General features: G+C 37.6%; 1 protein-coding gene across 2 annotated transcripts in view; it reads left to right on the top strand.

Annotated features, from left to right (window-relative positions):
- The window catches only part of CDH18 (cadherin 18), a gene marked incomplete at both ends in the record, with an annotated part of 179,236 nt that overhangs the window by 123,717 nt on the left and 32,513 nt on the right, over nucleotides 1–23,006 (top strand). For both annotated transcript variants that reach the window (XM_084280353.1, XM_084280352.1), the window contains 2 exons: nucleotides 3,606–3,793; nucleotides 8,810–9,063. In XM_084280353.1, coding sequence (XP_084136479.1) covers nucleotides 3,606–3,793; nucleotides 8,810–9,063 — 442 coding nt within the window. The remainder of the gene's footprint in view (nucleotides 1–3,605; nucleotides 3,794–8,809; nucleotides 9,064–23,006) is intronic.

Raw genomic sequence — 23,006 nt, 5'->3', positions numbered from 1 at the left:
TTCATGTTACTAAAGCAATACCTTGGATAATGACATAACAAGGAGTCCAATATTTAATTATTTCTCTACTCGTTCAGTATTATGCCTGTCATCCCATCCTTTGTCAAGTAAGGTATTTCCTGATATTCAAGAGGACATTATAACCTATAAAAATAAGTAAAAATTATGCACTGAATAGATTAATGAATAAAATAGCATGCTTATTAAGTTGCATTGAATATTGTCATACTACATTTTTGAAAGAGAGATTCAAACAGTTGCTTCTCCAAGAGTAAAACACAGAATTATAGGTTGCCTGTAGGGTAATTGAAATGAGAAGTAAATTGTTCTGCAGATCAGTAAATTGCTTCTGTACTATAATGGCAGATAAACCATATAGTTTACTGAAAGAAAGACGAAGGTCACCTATATGTATTTGAACAATGTTTCAATTAGCATGGATTAAAGTCTTGCAGAGTGGTATGGCTAGCCTGTACATTAACTGGAAAAGAGCATCGATGTGCTCATTTCATGAGCTAAGTAAATGTATCTGAGTGAATATTAACATAAAAATTGAGAACCAAATCAACCTTTATAGAATCTTGATCTATAAGCCATTGGGCAGCTTTTCTAGGGCAATTCAGAGTGTCCCTAAGACTGTTTGAAATTTCTGCTTTACAACAGCTCCCAGGCTGTGATGCTGGAAGCATGAGAACAATCTGTTCAACCTGGACAGATTCGGTGCAACAATTTTGATAGAGACCAGTACCTGAACCTCAGGGCTCCTAACTTGCCAACCAATTTTTAGAGGGTTGAGACAGATTCATAGTTTACAGTAAAGAATCATAAATTCACAGTATATGCATCCCACATTTCTTTTAATGTCCTATAAAAATTTATTCAATGCTCAATGAAATGCTCGGTTGAGCCTTCAGTCAGTTTCTCTACTTTTCAGTAATAAAATTTATGATTTATTATTTTGCAGGAACATTTCCAATTTCCACCACTAGACCAAATATACATCTCTATTTTGTCTAACCTTCATCATGCTGAATGTTATCCTCTTATGTATTTGTTTGGTTTAGTTAGTTTTATTTGTAATTATTAAATTGGCTCATTTCTGTATGAGGCATCTTCAGTTTGCTTCTGCAAAGCAGCGGATAAATACTTGTTGGGAGACATTTGTAACCTTATGATCCAAGAGTTTCTATTTTTTAACAGTTTTCATCCCATCCATTTTTTTAAAACATTTTAGTTTTACAAATGCAAAACAAAAAATAAATAATGACTGGTTTCAAATATTTGTTTTGCTTGAAGTTTTACTACTTCAGAATGTTTGAAGTTGCTATCAGTAAAATGGTTTTCTGAAACAGATGGCTAACACTTGTGGTGTGATTATAAAGCAGAGTGTAGTGTCATGTGGATATATTTGATCTAGTTTGACTATTTGGAAGTCTCTAATTAGTTCACACTATCATATGAGTTATAACACTTCTAGTTCCTGAAGTGGCTTGATTATATAACTTTTTCTTTATGGCCTCTACAGAACATATTCTTTATGACCTCAACATTTTCCTTCTTGGAATGCATTAGTCAGAACAAAAGTGTCAAAAGGCCACATTTCACAGTTATTTTTAACAATAAGTAAATTTGAAAATGAATCTCATCCCATCACTATAGCTTTATGTATGAAGTAAAGTAACCAGTGATAAGAACGTGCCACTTGACATCATTTGTGAGCATAAAGCACTGCAAAAGAATACATGACAAAGTATTCAGTTGGAAATTTGTGAAGATGGCTTTTATACTTGTATCAAAGAATTATATCAAAGAACTAACTATGTGTTTTAGTTGAATCAACTACTAAGCATTTTTCTTGTTATATCAGTGGTGGTATTTTATTTTACATGGTAAATCATACTTTTTGTTCTGCTGGACTTTTCTTGTTTCCCTTGAGACTTCCCTAATGCATGATAACTTATTTTTTGTTTTCCTATGAAACATATTATTTCCTTTTGGACTAACAAGTTTAGTACAGTTGTCCATCCTTCTTATAATGGTTTGTTATATATAATTGTTTATTAGCAGTATGAGATAGTATTACAAAAACAATTCAAGGATATAAATAGGTTTAGGAACCATTGTCAAAGGCATTTGACAAATGTGCAATAAAATCTATTTTCTCTAACAGGTATCTAAAGTTAGTTGTATTTTAGTGATAACAACAACTCCCTCTGCAATTGCAGCTTCTGTAGTTTCATGATTTCTTCAGTCCATCCAACAAATAGAATTTTTCTTTCATAATGCAGCTTTAATCTCTGAATTCAATTTTAAAATTGCATTTCTCATTCTACAGGTTTACCAAGGGCACCTCTGCAGTCATGATAGTTTGTTTAGACACAGAAAACTGTAACATGTTGGCTTTGATATATAGCATCTTCTGATCCACTGTCCTGCACCTCAATGTTGCACTATTGCATATATTATTGCAGAATGTCAAAGAGGAATATAGAGAAAACTTTGCATTTCAGAAGACATGTAATGCCAGCAGCTGTCATTTTGCTCTCTTTTCTGTGTTGGTGGTTGGCCTGTGATATAAACTGTGCAGATTGTTGGTGAGGGATATGGACAGGGCATTGTTCAGGAGAATGGTGATGGTGCACAGGGTGGGTGGTACGTGACACCTTCTATTGAATGTCTATTCTCCTTTTCAGTGCTGGTAGGGTTCAGCATTCTTGGTGCATTACAACACTAGCATTGCTGGAGAGAGGATCTTTTAGTTTCAGATGGAAGTTGAGGTTTATGTTATCATATTGTGGCTGTTGGCCACCTTTTGCTCCTTGTGACACCTTCCTGTTCCTCAGGCAACTTTGTGCCTGTTAGGAGATTCAAACAAAAAGGATAGACTCAGTTAAGAAGTTGGTCTTTAAAAAAAATAAATCTTTACTAATGATTAACTAACAGGTGATTAAAGCATTGAAAGGAGATCATAGTTGTTACATATGCTTGTTATGGCCACAATTGTGTAATACTTTCGTGTACATATTATGTTCATTTTTCCTTACTGTGGCCACCAATGAAAATTTATGTGCAAAGCATTTGCTACTGCAACAAAAATACCTTAAAGTGGTAATGGTAAAATATTAGGATTTCTTAAAATTTTTCTGTGGAAAGAAATATGTGTTGATCCCATATTGCAAAATGTTGATGTAATATTGCAAAACTGATAGTATTAGAGAAAAAAAAAAAAGCAAATATATCATACAATGATTTTCCACTTCAAAAGTACTCATTTGACAGTTAAGTTGGTTATGGAGAAGATAAACTTTTAAAAATACTGGTGTGAAGTAAGCTTCAGAGTTAATTTCTGTGATATGTGGTGACGAGTAAGGATAACAGTGAAAATCAAAATCCTGCATTAGGTAAATAGGATTTTAAATAAGGAAGGAATCTCAAGTAAAATATAATTCCTTTTTAAATTCTATCAAGAATTTGTCAGTTTTGCGTATGAAATACTCTTCCATTTACTCAGAAGTGATCCAGCATGTAACAGTTCTGTAATTTAGATTGGCTAGAAAATGTCCAATCTATTGTGGTTTGTTTTGTTTGTTTTTTTTTCCCTTCAGAGCATTATCAGCTGTATGTTCCTGAATCAGCTCAAGTTGGATCAGCAGTTGGCAAAATCAAAGCAAATGATGCAGACACTGGTTCAAACGCAGACATGAAGTACACAATTATAAATGGTGATGGTTCTGGGGTGTTCTCCATATCCACTGACAAAGAAACAAGGGAAGGAATTCTTTCCCTGAGGAAGGTAAGCAATAGACTTTGACTCCCATTGTCGGTTCAGATCCAGCCAGCAGCTGAGCACCCTTCCATCCCCCTGCGGGATGGGGAGGAGAATGGCAGACATCCTGAGATGGGATAAGAACAGTTTACTGAGACAGCAAAGGGAGGTGGAAATAACAACAACAGGATACAGAATATACACAACGGTTGATACACAGTGCAGTTTCTCACCACAAAAAAAAAGCACAACTCAGACTATACAGCTCAGACCCCTTATGAAGACAGATTGATCCTGAGTTGCGCTTCCTGCAACCATGCTGCCCCTCCCTAACTAGCCCTCTTTTATACTGAACATGATGTGTATATATGTATAATACAGTATGGAATACCCTCTTTGGTTAGTTTGGGTCACCTGTCCTGGCTGTGTCCCCTCCAGCTTCGGGTGAAGTGTATGTAATTAAAATATAATTATGAATGCTGAATAAGTATATTACATGATGAAAATATTTTACCATGTAAATCTTTTGAGCCGTGAACTTCATCAGTGTTAGCTTATTCACATTTCTTCCTGGGATACTATGAATCTTTGCAGGAAAGTCAGGGAGAAAAGAAATTCAAGGAAAGAAATATTTATTTAAATTCTTTGTGCTGTTTCAATGACCATATCTAGTATTTACAATAAACTAAATCTTACTGAATTTATAGTTTAATTTTCCTGAATTATTCTTTTGCACATTAAATTTCTTTAAAAGAAGTAAAATTTTGCTGAAAGTTTTACAGTTGTCCTCAGGCTGCTTGAATCTTGACAGAGAAAGTTTATTCATGGCAATGAATGTATAATTCAGTTTTCATGCTGTTATTCTTAGTTACCAGCTGGAATTTAAATGTTCAAGTCTTGTGCACTGTGTAATGTAAACACCGGCTTGTAACTGGTCAAGCTGGTTATCATTTACATGCATTTCCTATATTTATCCCTGTCTATTTAAACTATTAATTATAAAGTGTTCTTGCCATTTAATTTGATTCTTAACTGAATTACATGCACAAATCTAATTCCTTAGATAATTTCACCTCCTCTGAGTTGAGTTCATGAAAGTTTCCTGAAGTGTCTGCGAAATTATACTAATTATCTATGCTAGACTTAAGCATACTTTTATAAAAAAACAGAGAGATGGCTTATTATATTAACTATTTTTTAAAAAGCTTTCCAATAAGGAGAAACAATTTCATGGTTTCAGTCCTTATTTGAACTTACAGACATCAATTAGCTGGATTTGTTGTTATTGAGTCTTGAAGATATCAATTATATCCATACAGCATAAAGAATAAAAATCAATTTGTATTCATAGTTGGTGATACATATTCTGGGCCTAATTAATGATAGGAAGAATGAAACCCCAAGAAAATATTGGAAAAGAGAATGAATAAAAAGTTTCATAAAGAATGTAATTTTTGGCATCTGAATAGATATATAATTAAGTAAATTTTTATTTAACATCTTAAAAAAGATTTTGTAACTGAAGGAAATTTATTTTGATCATTCATAACAGTTTTAAAAAAGGTTTCAATTTCTGTATCTATGAAGGCTTTAATGCAGTATCTTTTATAAAAGTTGTCTAATACCCACCTCTTTCAGTTACACAAAAATAAGATCTATCAGTTTTATACCACTGAACTTATTTCCTGGTGGCCTTGTTGTAGCTAATGTCATAATCTCTTATTTCTTCTTCAAAATGAGAATTGTTCCTGTTTAAAAGTTCACCATGATTGTTGTTCATTAAATAGAACATTTATGCATATTGAGAACATGAAACAGGAAGGAAGAATTTTCAGCAAAATGAAGGAATCCATACATAAGTGTAAAATCACATTTCTTACTGTTTTTGGCAGACAAAATAGCTTCAGGGAAATTTTCACTATGTTTTAGAATCTGATAAAAGCATATGTTGCCTGTTCTTACATATACAGATGACAGTGATTTGAATAATTTTCCCATCAAGACAAGAAGGGGTACATTTTGCTTGGTTAATGTTATATTTCAGTTGAGCAGAAATTCAGTACTTAGAGCTACATAAATTGATGTGGAATGCCTCCATTCTTTCCTTGTACAGTACAAAAAAGGTAATCTCATTTTTTGTTTTTGTTTTTTTTTTTTTTTACTCAGATCTTGTATGTAATTTAGTAAGAATTTTATGTACTGTGTACTGTAATTACTTTTATTTAGATAAGGTTTGAACCTGATTTAGTTTGACCGCCCACCTGAAATAGGTAATCTCCTCTGAGAACAGAATCACTTTTGTTTTGTATATCAGATTCCAATACCTTCTATTACAGTAGCATAGTTGATTTCTCTTCTAATACTTCTCTAGATGTATAACAGGCACATCAGAAAAGACAGCAGTTAGTGTATTACTCTGTCTGGAGACCAAAAGTCCTCCTCAAACCTTTTAAAACTTTGCTTATTTGAGGTCTGAGGCAAAAAATCAGCACCTCCATGCTAGGCTGTTCAACAGGCATTCAAAGTCTGTGAGTGTTGGAAGGAAGTTTTTCTCATTCTGGGCTGACCCAAAAGGTCATTATCTCTGCTATTGTCAAGCCCTGTGGAGCAGCCTTTCATCCTCAAAGCTCTTTCCAGAAAGGGTTGATTGCAAACTGTCATTAAAGATTTCCCCTTTGCCTCATGCAGTTCCTTGTTTGAGTGGGAGACCAAAGCAAACAGCACAGTAAAAAACATTTCTCTCCAGATTCTTCAGAAAATGACTGGTCAGCGTGTTCTCCCCTTGTTGTGACTTTTGGAGAAGTACACTAGAACTTTCCTGACCTCAAGCCAGCAAGTATCATTCAAGCTTCCCCCCCCTCCCAAAACAAAAAAACAGTCTGAACAGCCCACGTCTCTTTTATTTTGTATAAGGGCAATGGAAATGTTCAGGAAACAGCTGTTTACTTCACATAAGATTCTGCTGTTCCTTTTGGGAGTCTAATATTAGAAAAAGACTGCAATGCAATGAATAGCAGTATTTGCCAGTTAGTCCTGTGACTAGTCACTCGAATTACATTTAGTATTTTTGGTTTGGCATGAAAATCATAAAAAACAATGAATACATGCTGAAGATATGTGGGTAATTGTCATGGAAAGACGTTGGTATTTGGGAAGACGAGAAACACAAACAAAAATTCTTTTTAAGTCCATCTAAAATTTATATGCAAGATTGTCTTTCCAGGAAAGAGTTCATGGTCTTCAACACTTGGACAATTTTTAAGTAAATCAAGAAATCTAGTAAATTTAAGTAAATCTAGAAATTATGTGGAATTCTAGAGATACAGAAAAATGCTGGGTCTCATCTCATAGCTAAAGCTAATGACTGAGAATTAGGTTTTACACATCACAAGTGAATATCTTTACAAGCAATTTATTTGAGTATTTGCTTCTCTTGGAGAGAGTAAAGGGTCAGACAGGACAGAGCTGCGTCTTTCTGTTTGGCTATTTGGATTTAAATGAGTCTTATTGTGAATCTCATGGGATAGTTGAAATATTTCCTTTGTAAATATAAATTGCTTTGCATTATATTTTTTATGCCCAAACTCTTAATGAATTAGAATAGTTTAGTTATTTTATTATGAATGTTCATTAATAGATCTCAAAAATAGGAAGAAATAAAAACCTCCTACTGGTAGAAGCTCAAATTACCTGAAATAATGGATGAGTCTAGGAGCAAATTTCTTAGCACAGCATTAGATGTGCTATAAATGGGGGCCTGATTTGTTCTTCAAATGCAAAACAAATGTATATTTTAAAACATACTCAATGTTTAAGCTGAGCAAAATACACTTCTGTACATTCAAATTGCAACTAGATTTTTTTAAAAATTCTATCACAAGTGAAAAGAAAAATGATGTAACAACTAGACTTATGAGTTGCTCAAAGATATGGAATATCACAGGACTTGCTTTGCTTTTAAATTACTTCTCTTCAGGCACCAGAAGAGTTGAGAGTTGTCTGTGTCAACTTTGTCTTGTATCTTGCAGAAGACAAGACATATAGCATTGTAGCGTTCTAATGTAGGGTTAAATTAACCATGCCAAGTCCATATAATTACTTCACAATAGTTCGAAAACCATTTGAAGTAGGAAGGCAAAATTTCCATGTGTGTAAATGACAAGAAATGTGACTCCTAAGAAAGACAGTATCTGTGATGTATGGTATATGAGTCAGAACCTCAGCTTCTTTCTTACTAGTAGAGAGGTAGGATTCCTAGTAGGAATCTATTGATTTAAATAACAGGGCAATGATAAAGTAGCAAGGGCACTTTTGGTGGGTAGTACAGGGCACTGGGTATTATTGGAACATCCAGCACAAGGCATATCCCCAGCGGTAGCTTTCCTTCCCATTTATGATGCCATAATCTATGTACAGCACAGCCCTACATGGGGAGACAAGCTGAAGAGTTGTCTCTCTCATTGTTGCTGGTTAAGAATTAAGAAGAAAATGGTCTAGAAAACAGGGATGCACCCTTTCTGATTAAAAAGCACACACCACGTGTTTATGCTATCCTTACATATTTAAGTTCCTATCTGATGACTGTTTTTCTGCAACAACTTTTTTCAGTTGAGGATAAAAGAGATTCACAAAAGACTGTTGGTATCCGTATCACTGTCTATTAATCTTGTTAATTTAAGATACAAAGATAATTTAATTTGGGTTATAGCTGTATATACATTTTTCAGCATTTAGCATTGACCATTAACAATGTTATAAAATCAGAGACAGAATGACAGAAGAAAAGTCTGAGGCTCAGTCTAAACCCTGATTTTTTTCCAAAACTTGTACCTCGCCTACAATTACTTTATAGCAAAAACCTGAATCCGCCTTGATTCATGTATATACTTCTACTTACAAGGTATGCCAGAATATCACAGAATATTGTCCCTTTCCAGTAACATGAAGAAATGTGGTTTGAGTTAAACAGAGATGTTGTTAGCTTTCTAGCAGGCTAAGCTGAAGCACAGAATGGCATTGATAAATCTCTTTTTCTGCCAACAGCCACTCAACTATGAAAAAAAGAAGTCATATACACTTAATATAGAAGGAGCAAATACTCATCTTGATTTCCGCTTTTCACACTTGGGACCATTCAAAGATGTAACAATGTTGAAGATCATCGTTGGTGATGTGGATGAACCTCCTCTCTTCTCTATGCCTTCCTATATCATGGAAGTTTATGAAAATGCAAAGATCGGGACTTCTGTTGGCACGGTAACAGCACAAGATCCTGACACTGCCAACAGTTTAGTGAGGTATAGTAAATCAAAATTACATGGGATTGAATTCTACTGGCTAAAGGGTTATGAGATCTGGGATGTATGAAACTATGTCTTTCCTTTTAGTACATAAAGGGAAACCGGTCAGAAGAGTGTCATGATCACTCTGCGTGGATTAGATTTAACATTGTAATCTCAACCTTTCACTGGTTTGCACTAAAATTGCCATTTAGCCATCAGTCTGAGCAAAGGTCTGTGTTTTCTAGTTCCTGTAACAGCACCTCTCCAAACAGTCCACAGAACAAGACGGTGGACTTCACTGACCTGCTGCCAACCAGCTTCCTGTTACCAATTGTAATATCTGTTCAGGATCATAACGCTGGTTTTCCCCTGTTACACTATAGTTGTCACAGATGGAGAGTATAATTTTTGCAAAATTGTGTTTGACGAGGAAGTCATTATTTTGTAATATGCTTCAGTATTAGTGGGGTATCAAAAGAATACAGTGGGTGTAATAACTGATGTTGCTAGGGATATGTCATGTCTTCTCTAGTTGCAAGGTCTAGGGCAAAATGCTGAAAGGCAAACACTTGCAGCATCTGATATATAATTGTAAAGCTAAATGAATATGTAGCATACTAGGAACTAAATATTTTTATAGTCGTTTTAATGAAATCCATTCCTAAAGAAAATGTTCTCATTAAAAAGAAAAAGAAGAAATAAAAAAAATAGGGAAGAAGGAAATTTTCTGTATTGCTGCTCTGGCCAGAATGCTTTTTATAATGACAGAACTGGCTTGTAAATAGGTCATGGTCTGAACTAAAGTACTGAAATCAAGCTGGAAATATCCCCCCAGAAAACTCAAATAAAACCCCAAAACACTGATGCCAAAAATATATACATAGATGTTAATTTGACTTCTAAGTTTAAGAAACTTTGGATTTAACCTTGAACAAACTGGAACTGGGGTTTGACTTCGTTACTGGTTTAGAGTAAAGTTTTCAATTATATGTTTTAAGCTATATGATAATCCAATGACATTTTCTAATGGCATAATTTGTGGGTTGAGTTACTTTCTAAACTGACATGCAGTTTGAGATTTTTGTGGAACAACAGAAGAAAATTCTTTGTGAAAACATATTTGATGCTATTCCTTTTTATGACACGAATGGTATCGCCTTTGTGAAAATCATATGAGTATATACTTGGTAAACCGTTTTTCTTAAGCTAATTGGGTATTTTAGATCTGAGCTGAAATCTTCTGGGTATGCGTAATAGTCTTGGTAAAATGAAACAATTTTTGCAGAACAGTGAAAACATCAGGTTTTTATGGTTCTCTTGTGCTAATAGTCTAACATTCAAAATGTTTAGTGTCAGACAATCAATATATATACAACTTCTTAGTGGGAAGGTATTGCCTTTGAAAAATTGCCATTATGGCATTTGTGTCTAAATCATAATATAAATAAGAATATTTTGCCAAAATAACTGCCTAGTGCCCTTAGCTTTAACACTATACTTCTGAAAAAACAGCTAACAGTCAGGCAGATCAGCCATCATGGTAGTTGGCTCATAGGAAGAGTGAGTGAAGATTTGACTAGTTCCTCCATGATTCAGCTGTCTGTGGCCCCTAAGAGTTTTGTCTGGAAAGGCATAAGACCACTGTAGTGAAAGAGAAGTAGCAGCAGTTTGTACAAAGGCTGGGGGCCAGAAATACAAACAGGCAATATGGAGTCAGAGGCATTGCTTTTTATTTGGCTTGCTTTTTTCTTTTTTCCTAACAGGAATTTGTAACCAGTGATTAAGGCCAGGATATTAAATATTAAATATCAATATTGTTCAAATAGTTGAGGAGAAAAATTGTCCTTACCTTTGTCTATCCTATTTTTTTCTCCCACTGACATTTATTTTTGGATTGTTCCTTCCACCTCTCTCTGTTTCAGTGGGGAAAAAAATAAAGTGCTAACAAAACATACCGAACCTTGAAGCTCTGAAGAAATCCAGTCCTCAGCTGCATATTGGAGTGGTTTAGCAAGGGCAGTAGCAGCTCAGATATCCTTGGTGTATCATTATACTGTGATCGGGTCCACTGTCTAGCCAGGCTCTATCCATCTCGGTGGAACTGACAGCAAATGTCATTTGTGAGCATGTGGGCTCTTCATGAATAATGGTTTGGATAGGAAGGGACCTTAGAGACCATCTAGTTCCACCTCCCTCTGCCATGGGCAGGGACATCCCACACTAGATAGACTACATTGCCCAAAACCTCATTCAACCTGGCTTTGAACACTGCCAGGGAGGGGCAGCCACAGTTTCACTCGGCAACCCGTGCCAGGGCCTCACCACCCTCATAGTAAAGAATCTCTTCCTTCTTCTAATGTAAATCTACCCTCTTTTACTATAAAGCCATTACCCCTTCTTCTGTCACTAATTGCCCTCGTGGTCCCTCTCCAGCTTTCCTGTTGGCCTCCTCCAGGTACTGAAAGGCTGCTATATGATGCTGATCTTCTAAGGCCTGGATTAACATGTTAGTGCATGGGATTCTGAAGAGGTCATGGGTTGGTGTGCCCCCATGTTCTCCTTGAGCCTCCTCCTGTGGTAGGAAAACCGCTCTTCTGGGAGTGGGCAGCTTTATCTTCCCTCACCTCACTTCATGCACAAACACTGACGTAGTGCAGAAGGGCTCTATGATGTTTCATGGCCTGGTCATGGCTTGGGAAACTATGAGTTGGAAGTGGCTCACAGCTTGGGAAACAAACCAGGCCATCCAGGCTGAGCTGCTGCTCCAGTGGAGGCAGGGTCCTGCCCCACGCTCACAGCCACCAGTGAAGGAGTAGCTCGGAGGAGGCTGTTTTTCTCAGAAGCTTGCACAAAGTGCACTTATGTCCTTCTGTGCTGGTTTGCAAGAAACGCCTCCACTGTTTGTCTGAAACCCTGAAGAATTTAAAATATACCTAATGAGATCATGTCTCTCCTTCGTTTTCACACAATTCCAAGTTCATTCAAAATAAAAATAGTTATTACAAAAATAAAAACAGGAAGATTCAATGTAACACTTAGAAAGCACAGATCATACAGTCTCCAGGGAAGATAGCTACAGATAGAGCTTGCACAGCTGGTCTGTGTAGAGCAATGAAGTGATGGAGTAAAACAGTTCCACAGCCAAATGACTTAGGTACATCTCCAAATTCTCTAAGTATACAGGACAAGCAACTTGCTTAACAGTTTTTCCTAAACCTCTTGTGCATCCTTTCCCCTTTATGAGGATGCTCATTACTGTGTGTGAGATTGATAAAGCGTTAGACACACAGAGCTGTAACTATATCAGTACTTTGTTGTCCAGCAGCTGAAAGAGATAGTGCTGTGATTTGTTCACTGTCCAATTATGTAACACTTTATTTTGGTGGCAGGAATCTAATCTAATAATTGACTAATCTAATAGCCTTTTATGAGGATATAACCAGGTGGATAGATGATGGAAGGGCAGTGGATGTGGTCTACCTTGACCTCAGTAAAGCATTTGACACCATCTCCTACAGCATCCTCGTGGCTAAACTGAGGAAGTGTGGTCTGGAAGGTCGAGTAGTGAGGTGGATTGAGAGCTGGTTGAACGGAAGAAGCCAGTGAGTTTTGATCAATGGGACAGAGTCTGGCTGGAGGCCTATATCAAGTGGAGTCCCTCAGGGGTCAGTACTGGGACCTGTACTATTCGATATAGTCATAGATGACCTGGATGGGGGAATAGAGTGTACAGTCAACAAGTCTGCTGACAACACAAAGAGTATTGTGCTCCCATTCAGCGAGACTTAGACAGGCTGGAGAGTTGGACGGGGAGAAGTTTAATAAGCTTTAACAAGGTCAAGTTTAGGGTCTTGCATCAAGGGAAGAACAACCCTAGGTACCAGCTATAGGTTGGGGTTGGACCTGTTGGAGAGCAGCATAGGTGAGAGTGACCTGGGGGACCTGGTGGACAGCAGAATGATCATAAACCAGCAGTGTGGCCTTCTGACTAAGTAGGCCAATGGTATCTTGGGGTGTATTAGAAGGGGTTTGGCTAGTAGGTCAAGAGAGGTTCTTCTCCCCACCTGGAGTATTGTGTCCAGTTCTGGGCCCCCTGGTATAAAGAAGACAGGGATCTCCTGGAAATTGTCCAGCGGAGGGCTATGAAGATGATTAAGGGCCTGGAGCATCTCCCCTATGAGGAAAGGCTGAGTGAACTGGAGCTGTTCAGCCTTGAGAAAAGACTAAAAGGGGATCATTAATGTTTATAAATAACTGAAGTGTGGAACACAGGGGAAAATGGCCAGTGCCTTTTCAGTTGTCCGTGGAAACAGGATGAGGGGCAATGGCTTCAAGTTGGAGCATAGGAAATTCTGCATCAATATGAAGAAGAACTTTTTCACTGTGAGGGTGACAGACCTCTGGGACAGGCTGTCCAGGGGGGTTATGGAATCGGCATCTCTGTAGATATTCAAGACTCATCTGGATACATTCCTGTGTAATTTAATCTACATGATGCTGCTCTGGCAGGGGGGTTGGACTAGATGATCTTTCGAGGTCCCTTCCAACTCCTAACGTTCTGTGATTCTATGAATGATTCTTATAAACTGAATAACAGTTAGAGGAGCAGTTACAGTAATTAACAGTGCTGAAGGGAAATATTTTAAAAAATAAATTATTTCATCTAAAACCCCCAAAGTAACTATCAACCTTATCCTTATCAGGAAAGGGGTTGAAGTCTTTTTTCTTATTTCCTCCCTGCAATTTCATCATAGTGATTTCGACTTGTTCCTAAACTGAGCAGTCTTCAAAGGGCACTGACTTGGAGCCTTTAATTGTACTACTTTACTTTTTCAGCCCCAGCAAAAGAACATCTGCAATAACAAATGTAGTTACTAGAGATCTATTTTATTCAGACATTATCTGGTTGGCAATTTGGGTTCTTTTAAAGGATTTTTTCTTTTTAAGTTGATTTCTTTTTCTTCAAACAGATAGAAATGCATTTTCAGGGAAACTTTTAAAAATGATATGTTTTGAAATAAGATTATTGTTCTATTGAAATATGAAAAGCAAACACAATTATAAAGAACATAAAAAAAGAAAGATATTAAAAGTCCCTCATGTATTAATTTTAAAGGTAAAAGTTTTTGGAGTGGTTGAAAATCAGCTATTTACTTTAAAAATTATGTTCTAAATGAGCAGAAAATATCCTAAATTTTAATTCATTCACAGGATTGCTGCCTTGTTGGAACACTTATGAGAAAGTAAACCCCTTTCATTGCATTGTGTCAAGTAGTCTGCTTCCATACTGAAATCCTTTGTTGCTTAAAAGATCAGGGTTTTGTCATGCCTTATAATAATAACTGGTGCACAAGTAAGCCTTGCATGTTTCCCAAATAATATGAAGGAAAGCATGACTACTAAATGTCTAATCATAATTTTATTTTAGTATATGATTCATTCTAAATGTCTCCATTCTTACTTAGAAATTACCTTTTTATTTTTCTTCATGAACCCATACAAAAAAGACTTCTTTGGATATTAGGGGTGAAAATAGCTTTTAATTGGCAAGTTCTATATGTGCACTGGGAGCAACCCTGGCTGCCAGTACTGCCTCAGGGCTGTGGTAAGGCCTGTTGAAACCTTTCTGCCATCCCATAGGTGATTCTTGGGTGGTGAGTCCATCTTGCCACAGCACATATTCCCAATGATCTTTAGAGTTTTCTGACTGCATCTGGTGTCTTCTCAGTGGAGTGGTTTTCATAAAAATAATATTCACCAAGTATCCTCCAAGTTAATGATTCAGAAAAAAGTCAAAGTCATAGTCCTAAAACCATGATGCTTTCTGAAACTCTGATATAATACTGAAAATAGTTGCATGACATGGGTGAGTTCCCTCATCCTAACTTGATACCATCCTATGAGGTAAAAGGAAAAGGAAAGTTCTTAATAACACTGTACCCTAAGAGTGGTTTTTGAGAACTAATTCATGCTATTATAAAATATTATAATGTCACCTCACTCCTTTTGCTGCTGCTGTGCAATCTTTTCCATGCAATAGTACAGGAGGCAAATCACTGTTTTGAGTACTAATGACAGGGCCTCTGTCTCCTCTGGTTGGTTGCTACTGCCATTTATTATGTTTGACTTTGGTTCTTTGCATTTCTGGGCAGGAACGGTCTCTTTACAGATGTTTGACAGAAGACTCCTTGCAAATGGGGTATGGGTACTTATCAGCACTCTGCATGTGATTGTGGTGTCAACTGATAAGAAATATAAGTGACTTCCCTTTTCAGAATGATGTCTGCCATAGTTTGGATAAAAATATATTTTGTTGGATCTTTGAAAGGTTGATTAGGTTTTGTTACATTAATAGACTGCAATTCAAATCACTTTTGTGTTAGACCCTAACTAGTATGTATTCTACCTCACTATAAGGATTATTATTTTTCTCTAGGGCAAATTGATTAGATATAGGAAATTGAAGTAGTCTTACTGCCTTCCTGATGTCACTAGGACATGAAATTATTTATTCACTGTGCTCTTGACACTACTGCTAAAAAAGTAGTAAAACATAGAAGAAATAAATATGAAACATAAACATGCACATGGATGTCTTTTGTAGGAAATAATTGTTTTACTTCCAGGAAAGGCAGGGTCAGCCAAGCAAGAACAAAACAATGACAATGAAGTAACAAACAAAAAAAAGCTAAAGAAAGTCAGGAAAAGCTGCTTTTGTGTGTGGGATGTGTGTGAATGTCAGACTGTTCATTTTGTGCTAAGCTAGGGAAGAATACAAGTACAGTCTCAGCCCTGATTCTGGTTTTTCTAAGTCTTAGGCTATTGCCTTATAAGGGATGATGCATCATAACAGTTATGATACATGCATATACTAATGACTACAAAAAATGTGCTTTCCAATACCATACCTGGTATCTAGATGCTATAAAGAATTCAAAATTGCCTTACCCTTGTTGCATGTAAATTGATGACTTGCTCTTCCTTTCTTTCTGATAGAACACTGAAAAATTAATGAATTACAAGCATATCGGGTTATAGCAATTTATTTTTTTCTTCCCTTTCTTCTACACAGAGCAGTTTTTACATTGTTCCCCCCCTACTGTCAATAAGGAGAGGGAATAAGATTGTTTCGCTGCTGGAAAATATAAAAGCCTCTTCACTGAGTTGTATTTGTTTGGCTTACTTGCTCTTTGAATGTCATGTAAGTGGAGTAAGGCCAGTTTCCTTTCCTCTGTGCTGTGCACAAGATGCTTTTTTAGCTGTACTCCAGGCAGCCTGCTGAGATTGGTAGCATGACCATCCCTCCCTCACATGCCCAAAGGGGGAACATCCCCCACCTAGATCCCAATAACCCTGTGCTTGTGCAGGCAAAGGCAGACATCTGCCCTCCACTCTGCTCAGACCCTCAAAGCGTGACACTGCCGTAACCTTGTGGTCAACACCTACAGAGACATATGAATATCTTCCCAGGTACATGAATGGCTCAGTTAGTGAGCAGAGAGGAGCTGTGTCCTCCTCCTTCGGTTCACCTCTTTCATTTGTTTGCTCTCTGTATTCCTTCAGTGTTATACTTCTCTAAGATTTTCAGCATATCAAAACAGAAAAAAGAACACCCTATTTTGAACAGCTGGGGGCATAGAGGGGAAGTTTCCTGATATTTCTTCTCTACTTCTCTGTCTGCCCTCACAGGGAGGAACCATTTTGAAACATTTCTTTATAGTGTGGAGGTGGGAGATCTGTTACTGACTTTTTCCCTGAGGACTGAAAATATTTTTGATTCTTGTCAAGCTGTGTCCCCCAGACCTCCCACTAACTAAAATGGCCATGTCTCCTGTCTTAAGTTGACCTTAGCTAGATGTCAGTTGCCCCCCAAAGCTGCTGTATCACTTTCCCCCTCAGCTGGACAGGGGAGAGAAGATATAACAAAAGACTCATGGGTTGAGGTAAGGACAGGGAAAAATCACTCACAAGTTACTGTCACGGGCAAAACAGACTTGAACTTTGGGAAATTAGTTTAATTTTATTACTAATAAAAATCCTGGTAGAATAATGGAAACTAAAATTTAAAACACTTTTCCCCCACCCCTTCCTTCTAATCAGGCTCAACTTTACATTGATTTTTTCTACCATCTCCCTGCAAGTGTCACACTGGTATGAGTAACTGGGTTGCAGTCAATTCATCACACATTATGTCTGCTGCTCTGTCCCCCTCACACTCTTCTCCTGCTTCAGTGTGATTCTCTTCCATGGGGTGCAGTTCCTCTGCACCAAGGTGGGTCCACCACAGGGTCACAAGTCCCTGCTCCAGTGTGGGCTCCCCATGGGGTCACAGCATCCTCCAGGTGCCTCCACATGCTCCACCGTGGGGTCCTCCACTGGCTTCAGGTAGATATCTTCTCCACCATCCACTTCCATGGACTGCAGGGGAACAGCCTGCTTCACCATGGTTTTCACCATGGGCTGCAGGGGAATCTTAGCTGCAGTGCCTGAAGCACCTTCCTTCCCTCCTTCTTCACTGACCTCGGTGCCCACAAAGTTGTTCCTTTCACACATTCACACACCTTTCTCTAGTCGCTGTACTCAGGTTGTTTTTTTCCCCTTCTTAACTATACTATCCCAGAGGCTCTACCATCATCACTGAAAGGATCGACCTTGGCCAGCAATGGGTTCATCTTGGAGCCAGCTGGCATTTGCTCTGTTGGACCTAGGGAAAGCTTCTAGCAGCTCCTTGCTGAAGCCACTTGTGTAGCCTTCCTGCTACTGAAACCTTACCATGAAACCAAATACATCTCTTTGCAGGAACTCGTAAGATGTTCTGATTGATGTTCAGACTCATAAGCATCCAGTTAGGGATGGTGGTCAAAATCTCACAGCAACCAGAACCACCTCCATCCTTCATTTAGAGCTGTGAGAGAAAACACTGGCAGATCATCTTTATATGGTAACTTTGAGAGCCTGATTTTTCACACCAGGACATCATCTTTATGTTTCTATAATTTCCACTGACTTCAGAAGGCTTCCAGTATCTAGAATTCTTTTATGGTTTTGCAAGTCAGCCTTCAACACTGAACAAAAGGATAGCCTTTTGATAGGGCTTTTCAGCTCCCATAAAGAGGCATAAGTCAATCAATCTTGTTTTTATTTGATTTAGTCTTTAATATAAGGAGAAGAATCATGTTTCAGAAACAAAACATGATTCTCATGTAACATTGAATTTCATTTCTCAGCAACATGGAATCTGAATTTTGATGTCTCTGAATAAAAAGCAACTTTGATATAACAGTTCTGCCATTATCACAACTACTCGAAATGCATTTGGACAGTTGTAATCCTCTGAAGAGATTCATGAAGTCAGGAAAAGAAGACAAATCTTGCTTTGACTTCTGAAGTATGCCTGTAAGGGTGTGGGCTGTTCTTAGCCTACATTTACTGGCAGAATTAGCTAGAAATGATGATCAGTGGTTAACACATGCAGACAGAAATTGTCAGCTAGAAAAGATGGGCGTACAGAAATGGCTCATTTCCTTTGGAGGAACAGCATTCCCACTTTCCAGTGTCCAAGGTGAGCAGCATGCTAGCAACACATAGGGGATGGGGATGGGAATGAGAACAGGAGCAGGAAGCCAACTTCTGCATGAAATGCAAACCAGTAGCAGCTGCATCTTAGAGGTTTTGCTGGGAGGCAGTGGTTCACTGCTTGCAACTCCCAGTATCTACCGCCTCATGTCTCCAGGACAAGAAGAAGGAAGGCTGCCACTCCTGCTGAGATGAGATTTCAGTGTGAGAGGTGACCCAGGAGTCCCATATGGGAGACAAGAAGATACTGCTGATCAGCTCATGGATGTCAGCTGGCAGCCAGCACTAAAGCCAACTCCGTGGGAACAGCACGTCAAACCAAGTTCCTGCAAAAGCTCTGAGAGGAACAGTATTTTTCTCAAAGTTCTGTTATGTCTGTCTGAAAAAGAACCAAAGGAATTGTAAACAGAGATATTACCTTCTCCAAGCTCTCCTTGAATGTATTTCATTTTCACAGCTGGAAAGCACAGCTGAAGGCTGTAGTCCTCTGTAGTAGTCTTTTGCTGAGGAACTCTGGAACATCTAATGTCTCCTTAATTTAACAGACACACTGCAGAGAGAAAATTGGTTACCTGTTTTATTGGCAGCTGACTTCTGACTCACACTTCACAATTGCTTTTCTCTCCTGGAGAAGTTTGTTTGAACTAGAGGGAAATAGATTGGCCCTGGAAGGGAGGTAATGTAGTGCAAGACAGTCGTGGCAACGGAATACCTCCCGAAGCTCATTTGGCTTCAAGGGGATACTGCTGGTTCCCTGGCACGTGGGGAGTGCTGCTGTCAGGAGGCAGAGAGGCAATAAAAGCCTTGCACCACAGTTATGTCCCACTGTGGGCCATTTTTTGCTGCTCTCCAGCTAGCCAAACAGAGAGAGCTGCAGCTGGTCAGTTCTCTTACTGTTTGTCCTGGTGCACATCCTTCCCTCACCCTGTACAGTTGTTGCCCACACTTCTTTTTCTAAAGTATTGTTTAAAAGAAAAAAAAAATAAATTTCTATGTACCTGGAGTCTGAGCTTCTCTTTCTGAGAAAGTTTCTTTGCTTAAATTTTTAATAATAGGTTTTATAATGGTGTTGGATAAGTCTTTATATGGTGTGACTAATTGGTTTGACAGAGGATCTATGCTCTTCCACCACCTTCTTCCAGTGCTTCTTTGTAACGAGTTTCACTTGTTATTAGAGAGCTGACTGTTTACCTCTCAATGCAAAAGCCCAAAGAAGTACTGTGATCTGTGAGTCCACATCTGGCTGAAATGTGGCTTTGGAAGTTCATTAGCAATCATAAAATCATTTTGTTTCAAAAAGGCCTTTAAGATCATCAAGTGTGGAAATTTGCAACAGACTTCTCATTTGCAGTTGGTAAATAGAGTAATAAATAAAAACAGCATAATGAGAGGATAAGGTAAAGACTTGTTTAAGAACCAAAAAATGAGGGAAAACTCAAAACTATTTAAAAACTGACAGTCAGGGCTGCTGCTTAAAACAAAGTAACTGGAATAGTAACAGGCAGGCTATGTCTCTTTTCTGACAGAGAGATTCTGAAAGTGCTTATGGGTTTTAGCTTCAGAAGCTCCCTTAAAAGATTTGGAAACCATTAACGTTGCTAAACTCCTTTAGCACCTTTTAAATTTATCTCCATTTTTAAGCAGTCTCTGTACTGTTAGAGCCTGACTAGTTTAGTACTGCAAAGTGATTTATATGTCTAGAGTGCCTGTCTGCCTAAGGCCCATCTTGCATGTATCTTTCATTTTATTTCGAAATTCATGCAAATTAATTTTATTTCCAAATTTGTGCTTTCATTTTTCTATAAAAATGGTGGGAATATCTGTTGCCACTGAACCACTGCTTCACTAAATGACAGGAAGTGAGGGATGAAGTCGCTGGAGCTGGGGTTTGCTTTGGTCAGAGGCAGGAATAAGGACATGGATGGAAGCTGAGAGTGCCCTTCTGTTGACTCTGCCTAAGAAAAAGGTGGCAAGTGTTGCATTTCCCAGTGCTAGCAGGACTGACTTTTGGTATTTAATTTCCTTCAGATTCTCTTCAGATAGTGTGACTAATAGGTTGTCTATATTCATGATTCTTTTTTAATGTAGTTTCTTTAAGATTGGTTTCTGGTGCTAGTTTGGATGTAAACAGAATATGGAAAGCTGTTTATCTAGGCATGTCTTACTATGAAGTCTCTTTATTAACATGTGCCATGCAACTCAGGTGAGCAGATTTAATGGTTAAAAGTTAGCTAATTCACACAGCGCTGTCGTAAGTAAAGGTCTGTAAACAAGTATCTGCAATGCATGTTATAAATTAAATTTTAAAATAATGTATTCTAAATAAGAAGAAACCCTCAATTGAATTAAGGTGAAAATATACTTTGTAAGTAAGTCTTTGAAATTCAAAACTTGCACTTTTTGTGGTCTAGAAAAGTGTTGAAAAGCAGATCATTGAAAAGAGATGGAGGGTGGGGTGGGAGGGGTTGCCACTGTTATGTAGTTGAAAGTAATTTTTTTACTAGATTAAATAAATTCAGAAGCAGAACTAAAACTCTTGAGTATGTTACATTTATGAATATACCTGGTCTCTATTCTCAACGTGTAGAAAGTTAGTGGCTAGTATTTATGAAGGCCTAAAATGTTAAACACTTTATAAATACAATGAAACTCATTCTAAATGTCCTCTTACACGTGACAAAAATGAATGTCTCTAGCAAGGGAATTTCTTGCATAAAATATTTTCAAAGCACTTGGGAGCGGTGCTTTAGACTAGCATTCCTAGTTTCTCTACTGTGTGCGTGTATCTTCTGCAACTTGTTTTACTGAGACATTCATGAAGGTTGGGAACTACAGCAGTGCAAATGGCTGCTTTAGATGTGATAGACAAAGCAATTTTAAGGAAGAATCTGGAGTAATGGAGCATCACTCAACATGGGAGGGCTTAAGGACCACTCTTACCTATACATGATCAAGAAAAATTCTGTAAAGCTATGAACATTTCAATATGTATGAAAAGGTAGAACATGAAGGGAAAGTGCTACTGCACATACATAAGAAATGTTTTTCACTGTTGCAGTATCATTGGAAGTAAAAGTGCTAGTACAATAAGTTATCTCAGGATCACTTTATTTCCATTAATGACCCAGATAATACAGTTGAAAGTAATCATCTGATTCTGAGTTATTTGAATGGAGGGTTTTGAGCTTCTATAGAATACATTTAAATAACTGATTTAGAAAAAGGTATCCATATTTTTAAAAATAAGGCTGTCTAAGACTTTGTGTCTATGAAAATGAAGTGTTAGGTACAGAATCCGACTTCAGTTTTTCTACACAATCTTCATATTTAGCACAGCTATTTCTCTTTTTCAGTTCTGTAGTGTACTCAGAGGGAAAGATAATGATTTGTTGTAAGTCACACACACACAAAAGCACCTGAGTTTTCTTACTTCTTGAAGTTTTTTTCTTATGTAAGCCCAATTTGAAATCTTGTCTATTTTTAAGCTACTGTCTACAAAAAACTAAATAGCCATATTTTTATGCTTCTGTGAACAGCACAATACTGACTCACAAAGCAGTCGCTGTGCCTGATGTTGATAATAAGTAAACAATGTCCACACTAATAAACATTTGCAGGGACAAAGCTCTTGTATTTTAAATTGTTTTGGATTTGCAGAACATATTCCATAAGAACAGGTCAATGAACCTTTTTTGCTTGTTTTTAGCAAATAATTCTTGTCATTACTAAGATACCCCCAGAGTCAAGAAAAAAAAGACTGTAGTAAGAGAGAAGTAATTACATTTTATCATCGCATGCCTGATTGTAATTTCTACCAGTAAAGGGTCCTGCAAAGGTCTCCAGGAAAATTGAGTGACAATTATGCTTCCTCTGTCAGCACCCAGTTCATCATGTAAAATACGTTTGTGTAAACATGCATTGTTTGCCTTGCCCAACACAACCAAATTATCATTATTTCTGCCTTAAGAGTCATATAGTCAAGATGTGCCAACTATTTGTCACAGCTCAGGTTTCCTACACTACCAAGCATAAGGTAACTGCCAAGTCATCATCCCTGGAGGTGTTTAAAAGAAGAGCAGATGTTGTACTTGGTGACATGGTCTAATGTTGGTCCTACTAGTGCTGAATAGACGTTTGAACTCAATGATCTTGAAGGTCTTTTCCAACCAAAGCCATTCTGTGATTCTATGCATTCATGCATAATGTGTGTGTGTGATTTTTCCAGCTGAAGCATTTGAACTGTAAAAAGTTCAAATCTCAACACAACTTCTTGGCGAGCATGGCAGTTTTGTGGACTTTTTGGAGGTTGATACCACTCTGTCTCCAAAGTTTTTGTAATTAGAAAGGCTGGCTGTGTTCATAGGAGATACAACTTCTCCACT

Source organism: Gallinula chloropus (assembly GCF_964237585.1).
Source record: "Gallinula chloropus genome assembly, chromosome: 2".
Taxonomy (NCBI): Eukaryota; Metazoa; Chordata; class Aves; order Gruiformes; family Rallidae; genus Gallinula; species Gallinula chloropus.
Note: the sequence above shows the minus strand (reverse complement) of the source record. Positions and strands in the feature narration are given on the sequence as shown.